Consider the following 23,881-nt stretch of genomic DNA (forward strand, 5'->3'; position numbering starts at 1 on the left):
ACCGCATTCAACGGCTCCATCCATCTGCCCCTAAATAGGAGAGGAGTAGGAAGGGTGGTGTAGATGGAGGAAGGAAGAGACAGGAGTGCAGAGTTTTCTATGTCGTGTTCTTTTGTTACTTCTGCATTCTCCCATGACGAGAACCATGCCCTCCCCCCAAGGGGGAAAAGGCTTCAATGTCGGGTGCTCAAAGTTAATATTTTCTCCTGTCCTTTTCCAAGCGGCTGTTCCTCTGTCCCTCTTTTAGTATAGGTAGTTGGTTAATTTCTTTTACGGCAAAGACGGTTTCAGAAGCTTTCTAATAAAGTTTCCATTGATAATTATCTAATTTTGTATTCAGAATTCCAATGTCTGGGGGGTAAAAACCGACATGTTTTCATTGTATAAAAACACTTGTATGAAAGAAAAGCTGTATTTAGCTTCAGGAAAATTAGTATATTTTGAGAGGAAAAGGAGCTCACACTGACACCTCTTTGTGCGTGTGTGCATGCATGTCCCGGCGCCTGTATGTGTGTGAGCTGTGCTTGGCTGCTTTTTAAAGATTTTCTTAATCGTTTGGGTCATTCCTAAGCAGCACTCCAAAGAATCAACTGCAAACCAATTCTATATCTTTTGCAGTAGAAATGCACATTTACATAAATAGCTTAGGTTTACATCACATTCATATTCTGTTCATTGTCACACAGTGTGAGTTGAGAGTTCAAGGGTCATTTTGTGTGTTGTGAGTGATCCTGACCCCTCCCCTGTTTTCTGTCTGCGTTCTGGTCAGGACTCACAGACACTCTGCAGGGGGTTCGCGAGGGTGTTCCCCGGGGGGCTCTCTGACTAACGGAGAGCTGAGTGAGGAGCAGAGTCCTGGGGCTTCTGGTCACCCCCGCTCGGCCAAGAACTCCCACAGCAGCCCTGGGAGTGCAGGTACGATAACCTTGGAGACATGAAACCATTTTTCTGTCTCTCTCCATTCACTTGACACTAGAATTGGAACAGTTTTATAAATCAGCTGTGAACTTCCATACTAAATACCAAGTTTTTTAAATCATTATGACATGTAGCTTTTTGTTCCGGTGTGGATCAATCAACTCCTTTTAACTACCCACCCCACAGGTAAAGTTGAGCTGACTGCCAACGGGCTGGAGAATGGCCGGAGCGGTCTGGCTCCTCATACACCCCCACCCTCCTCCCCGTCGGTCCGGTCCCCAGCCCGCAGCAGCAGCCCCTCTCCTGGGCCAGACAGCACAGTCCTTCCCCCTCCTACAGAGGCACCCCCTGCCGGCAGCAACCCATCCACTGCTGCAGAGCCTGTTCCAGAATCACTACCGAATGGGTAAGATTTTGCATGTGTGTTTGTGTGACAGATGATTGGGGTTATGTTCAATCTCTCTTTCCTCACCTGTAACTAGACATGACCAAATATGCCTCCTCTGTCTCTCTCTGTCAGCTGGGAGCAGCGAATCCTGCCCCATGGCAGGGTGTACTACGTGGACCACAACACAAAGACCACCACCTGGGAGAGACCTCTTCCACCTGGGTCAGTCGGTGGAAAATGTTGAAATCCCAATGTGGCCCTTGAGTCAAGATTACTGCCCACCCCTGGCCTACACACGTTGACCTCTCCTCCTCCTACCATCAGAGAAGAGTGACCACAGTTAGCCAGCCCAGTGCATGATGGGAATGTCTCTCTGTGGAGGGGAGATGTTGCCGACTTGTGAACATTCCCTGTGAAGTGGGCCCAGCAGGGAGTGACAGAATCCCCAACTTAGACTATACTATCCAAGTAGAGGAGTCCTTTACTTACAGTATATGCGTGTCAGGTCTTTAAGTGTGTGTTTTATGTGTTTGGGCATCCATACATTAGTGATCTCTCATCTCTTTAACAGGCTCTGAATCACGGGCACTGATTATTTGAGTCCAGTGGTGTTTCTCACTGTGTGCTGCGGAAACCCAGCTCTCTTTTGGGGTTACCAGAGCCAAGCCTTTTATTGCCTTTTTATTTCTGTGAATATTTATTGATTTTCGCTTCCACTGTGTTTGAGGGAAAGGTCACTCCCGCCCCATCTCACTTTTTCCACTGGAGGGAACGGGACGGAAAACAAAAGTCCTTTCTTAGAAAGAGCAGATGTATGCAGCGCTGCGCTGAGCCCATCCTGAGGCTCCATTAGCTGAGGCCGGGCTGGCTCTGTCTACAGCTGCAGGGTTTGGTGCTTAGATCTTTGGCTGCGTATCTAGTCTGTGTTAGCATGGTGCTGCAGCCCATCGTAGTGCAGCTCAGATGAAAGGCGTGTGGCGCGGGGCTGCATTAATGGGCCTTGGGCTGAGCTCTTCTCTAGCAGTGTTGGGTTTAACTGCTCTCAGGTTCCCCCTCTAAGGACAGACTGTATGGGAGCTGTAGTACTGCTCTGTTTGATATAGGACGAGCCATAGTACTCCTCTGTAGGCTAGAGGCTGGCACAATTATCATATAACCCTGTAACCGATGGTTATGAAAATATAATGACCGTCATATCCGTAAAAAGGATAGGGGAGCCATAGTACTGCTCTGTAGGGGACCTGTTCTCTCAGGGGAACAGCAGCACGGGGAACAGGGAGGGATTTTATGTTGTAGCTATCAAAGCTCTTTTTTGAGGAATTTCTCCTTTTTGAGTTCTGAGCTGTGTGTGTCTGTGTGTGTGTCTGTGTGTGTGTCTGTGTGTGTGTCTGTGTCTGTGTCTGTGTGTGTGTGTGTGTGTGTGTTAGCAAATGGAACTCTTTGCTGTTTTCTCTTCCAAATTCTGTTCTGGTTGAGTCAGAGATATGAGAATAGCAACAGCAGCCTCCACACTTGAAAAAACACTGCTGCACTTCGCTGGAAATGTGCTCATGTGTTGTTTTTACGTGTGTGTCTGTGGGATAATGCATATCTTAATCTTCTGTTTGCATATCCAGCCTTGTCTGTGTCCGTGATGATATATGTCTCTCTGTCTGTCTCTCTGTCTGTCCATTTGTACATTCGTATGAGTCTCACTCCTCTCTCTCCGTGTCTGTCCCTCTCCAGTTGGGAGAAGCGTGTGGACCAGCGAGGCAGGTTCTACTATGTGGACCACAACACCAGAACCACCACGTGGCAGCGGCCCACGGAAGAATCAGTCCGGAACTATGAGCAGTGGCAGTCCCAACGCAGCCAGCTCCAGGGGGCCATGCACCAGTTCAGCCAGAGGTTCCTCTACCAGGTAACTCAAACTCAACATGAAATACTGTACTGTCTGAACTTCCTCTTTAGTCCCTTTAGGTGTGGCCCTCTGAATGCTTCCCCTCAGCAGAGCGTTCTTGGTAAAATGCAAGGGTACAGAAAGGCGTTCGTTGAGATAAAAATAATGAAGCTGAAATGGGCGTTCCATGGTTCAAACAATTACTGAAATGAGCCTCACTGTCATTGGGTTCTATTAAACCTGCCTGCTCCCACCCAGGCTGCTCGACAAGCACAGTTCTGAGTCTCTTTCAAAATAACATCCACCTCCTCGTGTATTCTGAGTAACAATGGGTCTCTGAGAACTGGATAGCATGTCTGCTTCTGATCAGTGTTTCCACTGCGCAATGATGCAAAAAAAAGTTTTTATTTTTTTATTTTTTAAATAGTTATTTTTTTACATCATAGTTTTTCTACCAGACAATGCACATTCACTTTTACTCAGTAAATAGAACATCTAAAGATGATTTATCTCTTTGTGCCACTGTGGCAGCCAAACCTGCCTGCGTGCAAAACACAGTGCACCGTCCTCGAGAGAGACCCAGAGAGCCAGCATGACACTCACTGGTTCAGAATAAATATTAGGAACTTCATCATTCCTGTTCCTCAGATCTCACCCCTCACCTAGTCAAGTCTCACCCTTCCTCCTCAGCCCTCACTCCTCCCCTAGTCAAGTATCAACCAGTGGCTTAGAGCAGTTTCGCGAGGCCCCTCTCAAGGTTCCGAGCAAAGTATTATATACTTAAAAGATATTTAGTGGGTAGATCAGCTTTAACATTGCAGATTGATTGTGGCTTCAATGTAATTGTCAGCATCATTTCCAATCCCCCATTTTTTTGTTAAATATATACAGTATACATTTATTTTTTAGAATGTTCCTATATTATATTCCCCTAACCCTACCACCCCTCTCTTAATTGAAGTAAACTAATGGACAACAACACTTAAGCTTCTACTTCCATCTTATATATACTGTATACATTTTACAGGAAAAGTATATTTTACAATAGTTATCTTTTGTTTGTTGTTAGTCCCATCATTCAGCTACCCTCAACTCCTCCCATCTATCTCTGAAGACCATCCAGTTTTGATTTATATTTGCCACATATTTTTCAACTTTGCTGTTTCACAAAAGTTCTGAACCAATATACATTTTACAGACACAGTATATTTTACACCATACCGTTTTCTATTTGCCATATATTTTTCAACTGTGCTGTGATGTTTCACAAAAGTTCTGAACCTTTCTATTCTCATAGTTTCTACAGATTGTAAAAAATGTTTTTGTTAAAAGTAATATTATATTATTGATCGTTTGACAATTACTTTTCAAATCACCCAGCAGTGCTATTTGCTGATTTAGCTCCAGGTAAATGTTTAAATTCTTTAACCATTCCTGAACCTGCAACCAAAACAAAAGCTACATATGGACAGGACCAAAACAAATGATATAATGATTCTGTCTCTTTGCAGCAGAATCTGCAGAGCTGGTATGGTTGTATTCCCCATATATATATAACATTCTATTGGGTGAAAGAATTTGGTAAAATAATTTAAATTGAAAAACTCTAAGTTTTGTATCCAGCATCGTTTTGTGTATCAGTTCATAAACCATGTGCCATGGAATCGGTACATCGAAAATCTCTTCCTAACTATTTTGCAATCTATATGGCACAGCTGTACATTGTTTGGTCCATAAATGAAACTGGTATACTTTTATTATTTATGACAATTTTCTTGAACCAATTTAGGTCTTTAATGCTGGGCCGACAGAAAGTTTCTTACTTTCTCCCCCTTCCACTTGCCTCTTCCATTTTTGCGGTATTGCTGCAATTAGTTGGTTGTAATTTTGGGTAGAGCAGACATTTCCATATACTTTTGTTAGCTGCATGTGTTACATAACTCCACCAGCCCTATTTATGATATAATTTACAAAGATTATACCGTTTTTTCCCCATATTTTTCCATAAATATTTATATATTTTTAAATAAATGACTATATTTCAGTTTAACCATAATATTTGTTTGTTCTGTCTTTTCTGGTGGATTAAACTGAAATTGCAACCAACTTTCTGTGACTTGTTTTAAAAATAGCCATATTTTGGAGATTATTTCATTTTCAAATAACTGAAAGTGAGAGGGATAACAAGAAAAAGGCCATTCTTGAACCCGGGGTGAGACGTTCTTACTAATCTGCTGGAGAACAATTTCGGATTTAACTTTTGTCTGAAGCCTTTAGTGAGAGGTTTAATGCTTTAATATGTAATCATTTATTCCCTACAATTTCATATTCATTATATAAATAGGCCCATTTCGTCTTGCTTGCCGTTCCAAATAAAGTGGAATGTATTTTGCTCATATAATTTAAAAAACAAGTCGCTAGGTGTAGGCAAAGCCATAAGCAAATAGGTCAACTCGGATATACCTAAAAAGTTCATCAGGTGATTTTCCCACAAATATTATATACTTCTTGCAATTCTACACATTTTGTCTGCAAGGCTGAGCCCCTCGGGTGCGTGCTTAATCCCCTGTACTCTCTGTTCACCAACGACGCTAACACCATCATTAAGTTTACTGATGACACGACGGTGGTAGGCTTGATCATCGACGACAATGAGACAGCCTATAGGGAGGTCAGTGACCTAGCAACAACCTTTCCCTCAACGTCAATAAGACAAAGGAGCTGATCGTGGACTACAGGAAAAGGAGGGCCAAGCACGCCCCCATCCATATCCACATGGCTGTAGTGGAGTGGGTCGAGAGCTTCAAGTTCCTTGGCGTCAACATCACTTAGGAATTAACATGGTCCAACACAGTCACAGGGATTTTTTTAATCATAATGGGGATTAGGTGGTGGGTGTGGCGTGTGCGTGGCCAATAGCCCAAAATTTAGAGGCCCTCCTGTTGGCCGCAGTGACAAAATGTAGCTGTTTTAAAGCTGATATGCTGCAATTCTACACATTTTGCCATGGCTTATGCTATCTGAGTGACAAAACAAAACATTACTCCTGAATGCATAATTTTTAGATTATTAGATCTTCCCTGACTGTCTACCTTTTTGATTTTGATAATTGTTAGTCTTCAAAGATGATCGTACAAAAAAATATATAGGTCCGTTATCTTTTCTACTTACTTAATATCTGGTTTTAGACGTTTACGATTACACTGAAAAGTTTTTCCATCCCAAATTGAAAATGTAAAAAAAAATATGAGGTATTATTAGGTACACCCATCTAGTACCAGGTCAGAACCCGCTTTGCTTTCAGAACAGCCTGAATTCTTCAGGGCATGGAAACCTTGCTCAATTGATATCAAGGGACCTAACGTGTGCCAGGAAAACATTCTCCACACCATTACACCACCAGCAGCCTGAACCATAGACACCAGGCAGGATGGGGCCATGGACTCATGCTGCTTATGCCAAATCCGGACTCTGCCATCAGCATGACGCAACAGGAACTGGGATTCGTCGGACCAGGCAATGTTTTTCCATTCCTCAATTGTCCAGTGTTGGTGACCGCATGCCCACTGGAGCTGCTTCTTCTTGTTTTAGCTGCTGGAAGATAGGACCCGGTGTGGTCCTCTGCTACAATAGCCCATCCGTGACAAGGACTGACGAGTTGTGCCTTCCGAGATGCCGTTCTTCATACTACTGTTGTATTGTGCCGTTATTTGCCTGTTTGTGGCTCGCCTGTTAGCTTGCACAATTCTCTTTCGACCTCTCATCAATGAGCTGTTTTTGCCCACAGGACTGCCGCTGACTGGTTGTTTTCTGTTTGTCGCATCATTCTTGGTAAACCGTAGACACTGTCGCATGTGAAAAGCCCAGGAGGCCAACCGTTTCTGAGATACTAGAACCGGCGCGCCTGGCACTGACAAACATACCACGCTCAAAGGTCGTAGGTCGCTTGTTTTGCCGATTCTAACATTCAATCGAGCAGTAACTGAATGCCTCTGTCTTTTATATAGCAAGCCACAGCCACGTGACTCACTTTCTGTAGGAGCGAACCATTTTCGTGAACAGGGTGGTGTACCTAATGAACTGTGAATGTAAATACACAGTCTACAAAATATTAAAAACACCTTCCTAATATCGAGTTGCGTTACCCCCTTCTACCCTCAGAGCAGTCTCATTTCGTCGGGACATGAACTCTACAAGGTGTCAAGTGTTCCACAGGGATGCTAGCCGATTCTGACTCCAATGCTTCCCACAGTTGTGTCAAGTTGGCTGGATGTCCTATGGGTGGTGGACCATTATTTATACACACGGGAAACTGTTCAACATGAAAAACCCAGCAGTGTTGCAGTTCTTGACACAAACCGATGCGCCTGGCACCTGCTACAATAAACCGTTCAAAGGCACTTAAATCTTTTGTCTTGCCCATTCACCCTCTGAATGGGCAAGACAAAAGAATCTCCCGGGTGGCGCAGTGGTCTAGGGCACTGCATCGCAGTGCTAGCTGTGCCACCAGAGTCTCTGGGTTCGCGCCCAGGCTCTGTCGCAGCCGGCCGCAACCGGGAGGTCCGTGGGGCGACGCACAATTGGCATAGCGTCGTCCGGGTTAGGGAGGGTTTGGCCGGTAGGGATATCCTTGTCTCAGTATGTAAAAATGTAATAAAATGTATGCACTCTACTGTAAGTCGCTCTGGATAAGAGCGTCTGCTAAATGACTAAAATGTAAATGTAAATGTGAATGGCACGCACACACAAATCCCAATTGTTTCAAAGCTTAAAAATCCTTATTTAACCTGTCTCCTCCCCTTCATCTACACTGATTGAAGTGGATTTAACAAGTGACTCACTCACACACTCACTCCACTCCATGTCAAAAGTTTTAGAACACCTACTCATTCAAGGGTTTTTATTTATTTATTTACTCATTTCTACATTGTAGAATAATAGTGAAGACATCAAAACTATGAAATAACACATGGAATCAATTAGTAACCAAAAAAGTGTTAAACAAATCAAAATATATTTGAGATTCTTCAAATAGCCATCCTTTGCCTGCTTTGCACACTGTTGGCATTCTCTTAACCAGCTTCACCTGGAATGCTTTTCCAACAGTCTTGAAGGAGTTCCCACTTATGCTGAGCACTTGCTGGCTGCTTTTCCTTCACTCTGCGGTCCGACTCATCCCAAACCATCTCAATTTGGTTGAGGTCGGGGGATTGTGGAGGCCAGGTCATCTGATGCAGCACTCCATCACTCTCCTTCTTGGTAAAATAGTGAGTTGGGTCATTGTCCTGTTGAAAAACAAATGATAGTCCCACTAAGTGCAAACCAGATGGGATGGCGTATCTCTGCAGAATGCTGTGGTAGCCATGCTGGTTAAGTGTGCCTTGAATTCTAAATAAATCCCTGACAGTGTCACCAGCAAAACACCATAACACCACCTCCTCCATGCTTCACGGTGGGAAATACACATGTGGACATCATCCGTTCACCTACACTGCGTCTCACAAAGACACGGCGGTTGGAACCAAAAATGTCCAATTTGGACTCCAGACTAAAGGACAAATTTCCACCGGTCTAATGTCCATTGCTTGTGTTTCTTGGCCCAAGCAAGTCTCTTCTTCTTATTGGTGTCCTTTTAGTAGTGGTTTCTTTGCAGCAATTCGACCATGAAGGCCTGATTCACACAGTCTCCTCTGAACAGTTGATGTTGAGATTTGTCTGTTACGAGAACTCTGAAAATAATTTATTTAGGCTGCAGTGTCTGAGGCAAGTAACTCTAATGAACTTATCCTCTGCAGCGGAGGTAACTCTGGGTCTTCCTTTCCTGTGGCGGTCCTCATGAGAGCCAGTTTCATCATAACGCTTGAGGATTTTTGCGACTGAACTTACAGAAACTTTCAAAGTTCTTGAAATGTTCCAGATTGACTGACCTTAAAGTAATGATGAACTGTCATGAAAAACCCTTGAATGAGTAGGTGTTCTAAAACTTTAGAACGTGTGTGTGTGTGTGTGTGTGTATATATACATATACATATACATGCACAACCATTCAAAAGTTTGGGGCCACTTAGAAATGTCCTTGTTTTTGAAAGAAAAGCAAAAAAAAAAGTCAATTTTAAAATAAAATTGATCAGAAATGCAGTATAGACATTGTTAATGTTGTAAATTACTATTGTAGCAGGAACCTGCTGATTTAAAAAAAAAAATGAATATCTAAGTAGGCGTGCAGAGGCCCATTATCAGCAACCATCACTCCCGTGTTCCAATGGCACGTTGTTAGCTAATCCAAGTTTATCATTTTAAAAGGCTAATTGGTCATTAGAAAACCCTTTTGCAACTATGTTAGCACAGCTGAAAACTGTTGTTCTGATTAAAGAAGCAATAAAACTGTCCTCCTTTAGACTAGTTCAGTATCTGGAGCATCAGCATTTGTGGGTTCGATTACAGGCTCAAAATGGCCAGAATAGTGGGCCTCTGTACGCCTACGTAGATATTCCCATTAAATAGTACCCACAAAACATCAGTCTCAACGTCAACAGTGAATAGGTGACTCCGGGATGCTGGCCTTCTAGGCAGAGTTCCTCTGTCCAGTGACTGTGTTCTTTTGCCCATCTTAATCTTTTCTTTTTATTGGCCAGTCTGAGATATGGCTTTTTCTTTGCAACTCTGCCTAGAAGGCCAGCACCCGGAGTCGCCTCTTCACTGTTGACGTTGAGACTGGTGTTTTGCGGGTACTATTTAATGAATCTGCTAGTTGAGGACTTGTGAGGTGTCTGTTTCTCAAACTAGACACTCTAATGAACTTGTCCTCTTTCTCAGTTGTGCACCGGGGCCTCCCACTCCTCTTTCTATTCTGTTAGAGCCAGTTTGTGCTGTTTTGTGAAGGGAGTAGTACACAGCTTTGTACAAGATCTTCAGTTTCTTTGCAATTCCTTGCATGGAATAGCCTTCATTTCTCAGAACAAGAATAGACTGACGAGTTTCAAAAGAAAGGTCTTTGTTTCTGGCCATTTTTGAACCTGTAATCAAACCCACAAATGCTGGTACTCCAGATACTCAACTTGTCTAAAGAAGGCCAGTTTTATTGCTTCTTTAATCAGAACAATAGTTTTCAGCTGTGATAACATAATTGCAAAAAGGGTTTTCTAATGATCAATTAGCCTTTTAAAATGATAAACTTGGATTAGCTAACACAACGTGCCATTGGAACACAGGAGTGATGGTTGCTGATAATGGGCCTCTGTACGCCTACGTAGATATTGCATTAAAAATCAGCCGTTTCCAGCTACAGTAGTCATTTACAACATTAACAATGTCTAGACTGTATTAGTGATCAATTTTATGTTATTTTAATGGACAAAAAAAATTGCTTTTCTTTCAAAAACAAGGACATTTCTAAGTGACCCCAAACTTTTGTGTGTGCGTATGTGTGTATTTTATATTTATGCTTTGACTGTTTGGACATATGCGGCCCTCACAAGACTTTTCCGTGCAGAAAAAAACACTGCAGTTGTGAAGAAGGCACGACAACGACTCTTCCCCCTCAGGAGGCAGAAAAGATTTGGTCCCTCAAAAAAATACAGCTGCACCATTGAGAGCATCTTGGCTGGCTGCATCACCGCTTGGTATGGCATGGCGCTACAGAAGGTAGTGTGTACGGCTCAGTACATGACTGGGCCTGTAGCTCCCTGCCGTACTGGACCTCTATACTAGGTGGTGTCAGAGGAAGGCCCTAAAAATGTTCAAAGACTCCAGCCACCCAAGTCAAAGACTGTTCTCTCTGCTACCTCACGGCAAGTGATACTGATGCGCCAGCTCTGGAACCAACAGGACCCAGAACAGTTTGTACCCCCAAGCCATAAGAATGCTAAATAGTTAACCAAATAGCTACCCGGACTGTCAGCATTGACGCCCCTTTGCACCAACTCCGTTGGCTCATCACATGCACTGCTTCTACTGCTTATTATCTATCCTGTCACTGTACCCTCTACCTATATGTACATACTGTATCTACCTCTATTACTTTGTAACCCTGCACATCGACTCGGTACTGGTACCCCGTGTATATAGCCAAGTTATTATTACTCATTGTGTGTTTATTCCTCCTGGTATTATCTTTCTATTTTTCTCTGCATTGTTGGGAAGGGCCCTTAAGTAAATGTTTCACTGACGCAAGTCACCAGAGCCAGCCTTTTCAGTTTATCTACAACCCCCCCTACTACAATTACCAGAGAAAACACTGGTGCTGATAGTCGTGTTCTGTTTTGGAATGCCTCCTCTGTTGATGGTTTGGTTATTTTTAGGCCGGTCTGTGTGAAAGTGAGTGGAGCTTGGGGAGGTAACATACACCACCTCTCTGGCCTGGGGGTTGACTCCAACCTTACAGCTGTGTGAGCACACACAGTTGCGCGCACACACACACAGTTTTGTTTTACACAAGGATAGTTAAACAAAAACACACACACAATTGTGACACAGCACACAATACACCCCAGGGCATATAGAAAGTATTCACACCCCGTGACTTTTTCAAAATGTTGTGTTACAGCCTGAATTTAAAATGGATTAATTAGATATTGTGTTACTGGCCTACACACAATACCCCATCATTTCATAGTGGAATAATGTTTTTAGAAATGTTTTCAAATGAATTCAAAATGAAAAGCTGCAATGTCTTTAGTCAATATACATGTACGTAACAAGTCACATAATAAGTTGCATGGACTCACTCTGTGTTCAATAATAGTGTTTAACATCATTTTTTATGACTACCTCATCTCTGTACCCCGTACATACAATTAGGTCCCTCAGTCAAGCAGTGAATTTTGAGCACAGATTCAACCACTAAGACCAGGGAGGTTTTCCAATGCCTCGCAAAGAAGGGCACCTATTGGTAGATGGGTAAAAAAAAAGCTGACATATTCCTTTGAGCATGGTGACATATTCCTTTGAGCATGGTGAAGTTATTATTTAGACTTTGGATGGTGTATCAATACACCCAGTCACTACAAAAATACAGATGTCCTTCCAAACTCAGTTGCTGGAGAGAAAGGAAACCACTCAATAATTTCACCATGAGGCCAATGGTGACTTTAAAACAGTTACAGAGTTTAATGGCTGTGATAAGAGAACTGAGGATGGATCAACAACATTTGATTTACACCACAATACTAACCTAAATGACAGAATACAACTATTCCAAAACATGCATCCTGTTTGTAGTAAGGCACTAAAGTAAAACTGCAAAAAATGTGGCAAAGAAATGTACTTTATGCCCTGAATACAAAGCGTTATGTTTGGGGCAAATCCTACACAACACATCACTGAGTATCACTTTTCACCATGGTGGTGGCTGCATTAAGTTATGGGTATGCTTGTCATCTTCAAGGACTAGGTAGATTTTTTGGATAATAAGAAACTGAATAGAATTAAGCACTGGCAAAATCCTAGAGAGAAAAACACTGGTTCTGTCTGCTTTATAAACATACACTAGGAGATAAATTCACCTTTATTGGCCAACCTAGAACACAAGGCCAAATACACTGGAGTTGCTTACCAAGACAACATTGAATGTTCCTGAGTGGCCTAATTACAGTTTTTTGACTTCAATCGACTTGAAAATAATCTATGGCAAGACTTGAAAATGGCTGTCTAGCAATGATCAACAACCAACTTGACAGAGCTTGAAGAATTTGAAATGGAATAATGTGCAAATATTGTACAATCCTGGTGTGCAAAGCTCTTAGAGACACAGAAAGACAGTTGTAATCCCTGCAAAAGGTGATTCTAACATGTATTGACTCAGGAGTGTGAATACTTATTTACATAAGATATTTTTCTATTTCATTTTCAATAAATTAGCTATAATTTCTAAAAACATGTTTTCACTTTGTCATTATGGGGTATTGTGTGTATGGGTGAGGGAAATAATCTATTTAATCCATTTTGAATTCAGGCTGTAACACAACAAAATGTGGAAAAAGTCAAGGGGTATGAATACTTTCTGAAGGCACTGTAGATTAAGTAACACATACACACTGGGGTTTTGTGTGAGTGTGCCTGTGCGCATTTGGCCAGTAATTGCAGCTTATTAGGAACTCCCGAGAGAGCAGTCTCGGAGTCATTAACTGCAGTTTCCGGCTCCTCCCAAATCCCCCCCTTTCTACCTCCTGCTTCTTATTCGCTCTGTCCATTCTCACTAACAGAAGGACACATGCAGTAACACCACTGGAACTGGACCATTGTCTCAATACTTGACTACCTACTTAAGACATTATTGTACACCTTTCTAAGATACCTCATTGTTATACAACCTGGTTAAAGCAAGTTTGGGTATTTTAGTCACTATCTTATTAGGGGTCCTCCTATCACTCCCATTGTTTCGCACCATTTGGGTGAACTATCTTTAATTGCGCTAACATTAGTTACTAAATCAGAGAGACACTACCTTGTATCCCAGAGTGTGCAATGTAGGTCTATGTGACTTTTCCCACTGAGTCATTCATAACTGGCCTTTTTTATGCAATTCTCTGATCCTGAAGTAGGATAGGAGTCTGTTGCTATTTACGTGCGTTTATCAAAAATATCTCAACTCAAATCACCTACTTACCACTCCATCGCCATGTTTTGTGTTTTAGCGCTTTCACTTTATTATACCACTTTCTTACGACCCCGCTCTTGTTTTCCCTGTCTTTTCTTTTTTTCTTTCCCTCTCTCTCTCTAGCTCTTTCTATCCCTCTTGGAACTGGTTAGGAACTGAATTATCAGGGCATAGGAGATAATGTTTTCATTCTTGTCTTTTTGTTGTTGTTGTAACAAACACAGAAGGGTGGGTCTCATACATATATTGGCTGTTGATTGAGTGACATAAACACATTCCCCTTTAACCCCATATGCCTCCTCTTCTTCCTTCGCACTCTTTACCATCTTATTCCTTACGTTCTTCTCAAAGTTTCCATGATGAATTCTAGGGCTGTGATGTTACCAGTAAAAAAATGAAAACATGAAGCAGACCAATCTCTTTGGTACTTTAAAAACCTACTGTATGTTAAATAGTGTGTGCTATAGCTTGAAAAATAAATAAATGTGACTCTAGATGGGATGACAACATAACAGAGTATGTGAGTTGAGCGGTCAGAAATCCAACTCATCGCTCACGGAGTTGTGCAGGGGGAAAAACTGCCGCTCCAAATTCACTCCATTCATTAAAATCACCATTTAACCAACACCCATCTATTTTTGTGACTACCTGGACCTACCATTTGGTATTGAAACCATTTGGTATTTTAATAAACAACATGACAAGGTGACTGTAAGAAGCGGTCATCATTTCAAATAGGCTACATGTCGTATTAAACGGCATATAAAAACTAAATAGATCAGGAGAAGGCTATATTAAGACAGTCTAAATAATACAGTTTTGTAACATGTTATTAGCCTATTATTTCAAGGCTATAGCCTGCAAATAAATTGTGAGGCATTTGCAAGAGTGACACACTAGGCTGATAGGAACATTAAGCACACAGCATTTAAACCTTTTATTTGTATTAAATCATTATAGTCTATAAATTGTGCATACTTAGAATTAAATAAAAATCACCCCTAAATGAAATGAAAAGTGCCTTTATTAGGCTACAGTGCCTTTTGAATTCACTTTTAGAAACAAAGTTTGGCCAGAGGCTGTGGCTTCAGGCTCATGTGACGGTGCCTGAAGAGCAGTCCAGTAGCGGAGAATACCCTCCATGCGCTTGCAAAGCCACAGGGGATGCTAAACACCCTTCGGGCCACTCTTTCCAGGATGGGCAAGGATGCGGAGTTGTTTTTTAAATATTTTTTATATAGGTAGGCCTAAAGGTTTTTAGGCTAATAACCCAATTAAAACAGAAAGCTCCTTGAAATGAGGTAAAATGTCAGGCCTATTGGGCCAAAATCAATGATAGCCTATTGTATAGATAATACAATGAAAATTAACTAAACTTTTAAGAGATCTGATTTTTTGTTAATAAAAACTTTGCTACAATGACACACTTAGCTAGCTACCCACCTCGTTCCTTTCTGTTAGCATGTGCACGTAGCACACCATCATGTTTTTGGGATACATGTCTTTTCAGATTCCACAATGATTCTATTAGTTGTGGACACTACATCCCAGCACTCCCTCTCTTACTCTCGGTCCTCCTCATCTTTGTAAGTCACCTTGATTTTTGCACCTGTGTTTTATCAGTTTCTTTCTGAAAATATTTAGCAAACTCCATGACAGTAGCTAAAGTAAGAGGCTATAGCAGCACTAGTGCTGAGCGATTAACCAAAATGTTTTTTTTAAACAACAAATTGATCAACGTTGAAATCAATTTTACATTGTGAGCTCAGTGTGCACATTGCACAGTTTCTCAAGCGATAGATAAATCAGATCTAGCCTGAACTGTGCAATGTAGTAGGTACAGTGCATTCGGAAAGTATTCAGACCTTGACTTTTTCCACATTTTGTTACGTTACAGCCTTATTCTAAAATGTATTAAATTGTCCCCCCCCCATCAATCTACACACAATGCCCCATAATGGCAAAGCAAAAACAGGTTTTTAGAATTTTAGTAAATGTATTACAAATAAAAAAACAGATCACATTTACATAAGTATTCAGACCCTTTTACTCAGTACTTTGTTGAAGCACCTTTGGCAGAAATTACAGCCTTGAGTCTTCTTGGGTATGGCGCTACAAACTCGGCAGACCTGTATTTGAGGAGTTTCTCCCATTCTTCTCTGCAGATCCTCTCAAGCTCTGTCAGGTTGGATGGGGAGCGTCGCTGCACAGCTTATTTCAGGTCTCTCCGGAGATGTTCGATCGGGTTCAAAGTCGCTCCTGCATTGTCTTGGCTGTCTGCTTAGGGTCGTTGTCCTGTTGGAAGGTGAACTTTCTCCCCAGTCTGAGTTCCTGATTACTCTGGAGCAGGTTTTCATCAAGGATATCTCTGTACTTTGCTCCGTTCATCTTTCCCTCAATCCTGACTAGTCTCCCAGTCCCTGCCACTAAAAAATATCCCCACAGCATGATGCTGCCACCATGCTTCACCATAGGGATGGTGCCAGGTTTCCTCCAGACGTGACACTTGGTATTCAGGTCAAAGAGTTCAATCTTGGTTTCATCAGACCAGAGAATCTTGTTTCTCATGTTCTGACAGTCCTTTTAAGTGCATTTTGGCAAACTCCAAGTGTGCTGTCATGTGCCTTTTACTGAGGAGTGGCTTCCGTCTGGCCATTCTACCATAAAGGCCTGATTGGTGGTGTGCTGCAGAGGATGTTCTCCTTCTGGAAGGTTCTCCCATCTCCACAGAGGAACTCTGGAGCTCTGTCAGTGACCATCGGGTTCTTGGTCACCTCCCTGACCAAGGCCCTTCTCCCCCGATTGCTCAGTTTAGCCGGGCGGCCCTCTCTAGGAAGAGTCTTGGTGGTTCCAAACTTCTTCCATTTAAGAATGATGGAGACCTGTGTTCTTGGGGACCTTCAATGCTGCAGACATTTTTTGGTACCCTTCTCCAGATCTGTGCCTCGACACAATCCTGTCTCGGAGCTCTATGGACAATTCCTTTGACCTCATGGCTTGGCTTTTGCTCTGACATGCACTGTCAACTGTAGGCCCTTATATAGGCAGGTGTGTGCCTTTCCAAATCATGTCCAATCAATTGAATTTACCTCAAGTGGACTCCAATCAAGTTGTAGAAACATCTCAAGGATGATCAGTGGAAACAGGACGCACCTGACCTCAAATTCGAGTCTCATAGCAGAGGGTCTGAATACTTATGTAATTAAGGTATTTCTGTAACATTTTTTTGTTAATTTGCAAAAATAAAATAAAAAATGGTATTGAGTGTAGGTTGATGATTATTTTATTTAATCCATTTTAGAATAAGGCTGTAACGTAACAAAATGTGGAAAAAGTCAAGGTCTGAATACATTCCAAATGCACTGTAGTTGTAGTTTACAAGAGGCCAATATTCTACATAGTTTAGTGTATTAAACGTGGTAATTAACTGCAATGACCATAATCCATTGCGCATCTACTATTCCTGTGTTTCTTTTACACCTGCTACAGAAGAGGCAGAAGAATGCCTGATCGTGAGGGGATATAGAGAGCACCTGTTGCTTCGCTAGGTATCTACTTGAAAATACATGATCTAAGTGATTGATAGTTGGTATTCAGCAGGCATAAAAGTATGCCTTATTTACTTTGAAGAACTACAATATAGTGATTTTGTCAGACAGCGTAGGCAGCAGTTCTATAGAGATGAGATGATGACTTGGAATTAAATAAAGTAATCAAATAAAACAAATGTAATATACACGAGCTGAAATATTTTGTTAAAGGAATGTGAATACATGGTTAATAATTGATAAGCATTAATGGGCAGTCACTACCATCATGGGACTTGTATTAATTGTTTTATTCTGTGTTGCAGTATTCAACCCAAATCATTTAAAGCGAAATCGGATAAATATTTTAATTTAAAAAATAATCAAACCGAACCAACCTCAAAAATAACTAATCGCTCAGCACTATGCAGCACAGAAGTAGACCACAAATGCATGCTGGTCCGTGCATGCCCTGAGCTCGTGAAGTGAACAGTACTGGAGTGAAATTGGAGCGGGCGAGAAGGCAAACGCTCCAGCCATTGGGGAAACTCGCTCCGCGCTCCAATCAAATTTGGCACGCTCCACTCCTTGTGCCGCTCCTCCTTCCGCGCCATCTCCGCTCACATATTTTGCAACATAATGATGTTTGTTTCCAACATTAGTGCTGTTTTCCTAAAGAAGTTAAATCCGCTTCATGTTTTGTTTCCTTGCCGTCCCGGCCCTAATTAATTCTCATGAATGGGCACAGTATGAATATTCTGTGGAAATGCTGGGTGAAGTTGTGTGTTCAGTGACACATGGGCTGCTGTAAGGTACATTTTGTTTCATTATAGGAAGAAATAGAAGACCTTCTGAGGTGAGGAGAATGAACGTATTAGATTTGCTCTGGAATCTTTCATCCACAACTCTCATAGTCGTGAAACAAACAGTATGGGCACTAACTCCTCTCAAACATCTTACAAATTACATACTACTTGGAGGCAAATGTACACACACGCACACACATGTATTCAAACACAAGGTCATACACATTCAATTAGTATTTGCTATACACATTTTCCGTACAGTGCCACATGCACACACACACTCTCTCTCTTTCTCTGTATGCACAGGCTGAATAAACCACAGTGGTTCCAGGGCTGGGTGAATAAAGGTGCTTTTGTCATGAGGGGGTGGGCAGTCTGGAAAATGGATGAATGTTCCCTAAGTTGGCTCAGACATCGCGCCTCCCTGCTTACTTTCACAGCACATCTAGAAGAGGAGGACCTCTGCAGATGGGTGGGGTAGGGAGGGGTGCCAGGGGGGCAGGAGACAGGGTGGGGCTTGAAGCCAGCCAGTGAGCTCATTGGAACAGCATGTTTTTTCTTTCCTGAGCGTGTAGTTTTTGGAAGGCATACGAGCTGCGTCTGAGCCTCTCTGTCAGTCTCCTGTTCCAGCTGCATGAGAGAGGCCACCTCAGCCTTCTGGGGTACCCCTCTGCTCGCTCCTGCTCCACCAGACTCAGGCTGTTAAACTGTGTGCTTTTTGTGGCATTTTGAGGCATTTGCTGCATTCTTTCTTTTCCCCCCTGTATGTTTAGTTTTTTCTCTACCTCACACCAGTGTGAGAACTGAGTTGGGAGCTGTGTGGATGGACAGAAGAATTTCACACAGAGCCGCTGCCATGAAGCGAGTGTGAGAAGAAGACAAAGGTGGAAGAAGGTGGAAAGTGTCCTAACTGGAAACGTATTTTCTCTCTCTCTCTCCCTCAGTCGTCTGGTGTTCCTGCTGTGGAAAATGACCCTCTCGGCGCGCTCCCTCCAGGATGGGGTAAGTGTTCCCTCCACGTACACCTATATCTTCTCACCACACTAAGACTACTAGTAATCAGTGGCCCCCAGTGGTCCCAGGACCTGAGACCGGACTGATAAGTAAATGGAGATGCTGTTGGGTCCAGTGATGCTGAAGAGGGGCATTGGCTACATCGACACCTGCACTGGTTGTTATGAGAGTGGGTTCTGATGCTTTCAAGGGCACAGGACTTTGTTTTTGTGTTGAAGGGGGAGAGCTGGTTTGTGTGTTTTTCTCACGCGTACACTCTCACACAGACACACAGCACTGTTGGCCCACATCTATTGTTTGGTATCTTGTAAACATTGTGATAACAGCCTTGTCCTTGATCAAATAAGCTCATACAGAAGATCCTTTTATTCTTACATTCAGCCAAACTCATCTTTCAATTAGTTATTGGTCAACAAAATATGATTTGGTTGAATTGTTGTTGTGGATTTCAGTCTTTTCCCTTATATGATTGATTAGTTGTTGGTTCAAGTGTAATCTCAAGGAATTGGTTGTTATACTTGTATGGCCGTTTTGTGCTCTACTCGTATATTCCTATGGCGCTCTGTTCTCATGCGTTCGTATATTCATTCATATTCTCAAAAGCGCATATTCTACCAACATTCCCACCAACACAATTATACAGGGTGTACACACAAACTCCATCATTCAGAAGTAATGGTCGTTGGCATTTTTTCTCTCCACCTCACATTTTCACATGCTTACATTCGCGCTCACCCATGTGCACACTCATATTTTCTAACCATGATGCGTTTTCAACATGTTGTGGCATCCCAAGCAAAAGCCTCAATTATACATTGGACTTTAATTTGGATGAATTTCCTTTCATGCATTTCTGTGTCATCTGTAAATGCCCTCTTTTTTTGGGGCGTTGAAGAGGGGGTGGATTGAAAGAAACTCTTTACAGGAAAAAGAAAGGAGAGAAAGACTTGACCAAGCGCGGGAACAGTCAAATAAAGGAGGGCTAGTGGAATAGAGGGGGTTAAGTGAAGGAGAGGGGGAAAATTAGCAGGCTAGTATGAGTTGCAGCGTGAGCACTACTGTTCCTGCGCCCTCCACACACATCTGCTAATGAGAACAAGATGTCAGAGAGAGAGTGGTGGGGGTGGAGGGGGCACCAACTATGGTCACGAAATCAGCGGGTTGGGACAGAAGCAGCACAGGGATGCACAAACTTGAACATATGAACGCACCCAACACACATTCTTGGTGGAGGAAGTTGACATGGTTGCCATGTTATTATCTTCCATGTAGCCATGTTATTATCTTCCATGTAGTCATTGTAACCATGTGGCCATGTTATTATCTTCCATGTGGCCATGTTATTATCTTCCATGTGGTCATGTTATTATCTTCCATGTGGCCATGTTATTATCTTCCATGTAGCCATGTTATTATATTCCATGTGGTCATGTTATTATCTTCCATGTGGCCATGTTATTATCTTCCATGTAGCCATGTTATTATCTTCCATGTAGTCATTGTAACCATGTGGCCATGTTATTATCTTCCATGTGGCCATGTTATTATCTTCCATGTAGTCATGTTATTATCTTCCATGTAGCCATTGTAACCATGTAGCCATTGTAACCATGTAGTCATTGTAGGACTCTGACTGCTAGAAATAGAAAATAGTCAGCAAATTGTCTTTTTCCTGCTCTCCCTCAGTTTAGTTTTTTGCCCTTTACACCTCTGTAACATTCTGTCTGAGCGCTCCACCCCCATCTTTCTCCAACACCGTCTCCTCCAGAGCCAGGTCAGAAAGGCTGAGGTGGATTGTAGGAAGGGATTTTGGAACAAGCTCGAGTGAAATGCCACACCGACGTGTCAGTTTTCAGTCAGCTTTGCCAGATTCAGCCATCCTTTTTTCTCTTTCCTCCCCACTCCCAACAATTCAACGTCTACTGCGGTTGACGTTCACATCTCCCCACACAGTCACTCTGTACTGAAACCAAATAGTAAACTGTTGATCTATCCTGTTGTTAACTGTCACTTATCTTGGTCCCTGTAGAGAAACGACAGGACAATGGGAGGGTGTATTTTGTCAACCACAACACACGGACCACACAGTGGGAGGACCCAAGAACCCAAGGGTAAGCCAATCTGTCTTTGCTCCACTGTGTGTGTGTGTGTGTGTGTGTGTGTGTGTGTCTGTTTGTTCATGTTTGTACACACAGGTGTCTCAGAGAAATGCCACCATACATTGCTATTTTGACTGATATTACATTAACTAACTAGTGTAGGATAGGGACTGGTAGCTCGAGGGCCCAACGCTATGCAGCACACTCATCAGACATCCTAATAACGATAGGAATGAATCATGTAGAGTCATAGACATAATGTACCAGTAATTGAGATCCATGTTTTGAAATCATTCTGCACAGGCCAATAGGGAAGTGTCCTATGTCGCCTCAATTGAAGGCTGCGTCAACATGTCTCTGAGCCGTGTGGGTGGGGTTTAGATTAGTATTGTAAGCAATTGGTCAATGAGGGACCTTGGGCATCTTTCATGGAACTAGTGTGGGTGGTACTGCTGTCCCCTAACATCAAATCGAACAACAAAACTACATCAAATGCGGATGGCCGAATTATCCAAATTGTATCATTGTGGGTTTTAGGACATTTTACAGTGTCATAGCATTTTATTCATTCATCAATTAGTTAATTCACTCCCTCATTCACCCCCTCAGCAAAGCTGAGTCATATTTTCCCTCATATTTATATTTTCATGTTTAACTACATCCATGTGGTCTCAGACGCATCACCACTGAAGTCAGAGGTTCTGAGTCCCGGTCAGGGAGAGCTGGTAGTGGGACCGGGCCAGAGCTGGGGCCAGGGGGGACAGGTGTGCATCGTTTGGGGAGCCTCCCGTTTAGGCTCTGCTCACTGCCCTTTCCCTCTTACAGGATGATCCAGGAGCCCCCCTTGCCCCCTGGCTGGGAAATGAAGTACACCACGGAGGGAGTCCGATATTTTGTGGATCACAACTCTCGCACCACCAGCTTTAAAGACCCTCGTCCCGGGTTTGAGTCAGGGTAAATATTATTCTGCAGACCCATTTTTGAGAAGGGCAGTTACAGTTTCTGATCAAATCTACTGATGAAAGCACCGCTCTTTCCTTCAGGGATGATGTGTGCAGGGATTCTCTCATCACAGCCTGCTTTTGTTTGGATTTCTTTCCTTTTTCCCCCCCGTTTCTTTGAACCAGAAAGCTAGCCTAGATATGAGAAAGGGTATTATAAGTACGTACACACACACATGCAAGTAAGCACACACTCTTATGAACATATGTGTCTTGCCTTAAAGCATGGCCCTATTTTGAAATCTTCCAAAAAAGAAAGTCATGAAAATTAACAGGGCCAACAAATCAAGTCCAAAGCAGACTGCTCTGCTGTCTGACTCTGTCTGTGTGTACGTATGGATGTGTGTGAATGAGAGAGCGCAAGTGTTCATGCTGATGTTGAAACATAAGGAGGTCTTGGTGTTATATTTTTAGATGAGTGTTCATCTAGAGTTTTTAAACCCTTTAAACCCTATACTGCTGCAGTCCATATCTGTAGCCAAAGGGTTGCCTCTGTGGTCTGAAACTTCCTAACCAAAACCAAGATGTGCCTGGCAGCATTCGACAAAGCGAATAAGCGAGTATTAGAGGCCCCTCTCTCTCTCTCTTCCTCGGGCTCCATATTTCCCCTTCCTTGCTCTCTCTCGCCCTCACGGTTTATCCTCTGCTGACGAGGCACATATCCAGTATGTCTGTAGTGAAGTGGTGTAGCTTCTACTAACACAGCTGCACACCAAGGCATACCTTCATCTCTGGGCTTAACCCAGTTATTTCAATCCTGCTGCACGTCACATCTGACCACTTCAATAGAATACTGCCTCACTTCAATAGAATAAGTCCTCACTGCACAGCTCGGCAACAGGGCTCAGCTCTACAGCTGGGCCCATTTTCCAGTCTCTTAAGCATATGTGCATGGGACAGCCATATTGGCCTGTCGTTTCCCAGTACAGCTACAGTATCCTTCGCTGACATGTACAAATTTAAAACCTGGCTTTGAGATTTCCTTTGTTTCTTGCTGGAACAGCAAAAAATAAGCTCATTTTATTTCTCTGTAGGTCGAGGACAGGTGGTTCCCCCGGGGCCTATGATCGCAGCTTCAGGTGGAAATACCACCAGTTCCGCTTCCTGTGCCATGTAAGTGCTGACTCTCGTCTCTTAGACCTCTGTTATGAAAACAGGCTCTTACCTCGAGCCCAGTTCGCTTCTACTGTTCAGACTCGAGATCTCTTTGTCTGTCTAGTATTGATGAAATTGATTTTTACACTTCTCTCTGCCTCTCCAGTCCAATGCCTTACCCAGTCACGTGAAAATATCCGTGTCCAGACAGACTCTATTTGAAGACTCATTTCAGCAGGTAAGAATGACATGGAGTCATTTTCCCTACTGAGGATAATCTATTCTAAATGTTACGTGATTAAACTTGCATGAGGGTTGCTATAGTTGGTTATGTATTCATTAGTACCACCTATTTGTATTTGAACAACTAATATATGATCGTAGGGTGGTAGTTTATTTCTGATGTACTATATGTGCCTGTGTTTTTTGTTCTATTTCCTCAGATCATGAATGTGAAACCCTATGACTTGCGTAGAAGACTCTACATCATCATGAGGGGAGAGGAAGGTCTTGATTATGGAGGCATTGCTAGGTAAGATGACCGTTTCCTGCCTGCA

General features: G+C 42.6%; 1 protein-coding gene across 1 annotated transcript in view; it reads left to right on the plus strand.

The window, feature by feature from the left end:
• The window catches only part of LOC120066199 (NEDD4-like E3 ubiquitin-protein ligase WWP2), a 41,370-nt gene that overhangs the window by 10,603 nt on the left and 6,886 nt on the right, over nucleotides 1–23,881 (plus strand). Inside the window, exons 7-16 of the mRNA XM_039017395.1 lie at nucleotides 770–915; nucleotides 1,105–1,324; nucleotides 1,439–1,528; nucleotides 3,032–3,206; nucleotides 19,060–19,117; nucleotides 21,159–21,240; nucleotides 22,054–22,182; nucleotides 23,264–23,342; nucleotides 23,491–23,562; nucleotides 23,768–23,856. Of these exons, the coding sequence (XP_038873323.1) occupies nucleotides 770–915; nucleotides 1,105–1,324; nucleotides 1,439–1,528; nucleotides 3,032–3,206; nucleotides 19,060–19,117; nucleotides 21,159–21,240; nucleotides 22,054–22,182; nucleotides 23,264–23,342; nucleotides 23,491–23,562; nucleotides 23,768–23,856 (1,140 nt within the window). The remainder of the gene's footprint in view (nucleotides 1–769; nucleotides 916–1,104; nucleotides 1,325–1,438; nucleotides 1,529–3,031; nucleotides 3,207–19,059; nucleotides 19,118–21,158; nucleotides 21,241–22,053; nucleotides 22,183–23,263; nucleotides 23,343–23,490; nucleotides 23,563–23,767; nucleotides 23,857–23,881) is intronic.

This window comes from Salvelinus namaycush, chromosome 21 (genome assembly GCF_016432855.1).
Source record: "Salvelinus namaycush isolate Seneca chromosome 21, SaNama_1.0, whole genome shotgun sequence".
NCBI lineage: Eukaryota > Metazoa > Chordata > Actinopteri > Salmoniformes > Salmonidae > Salvelinus > Salvelinus namaycush.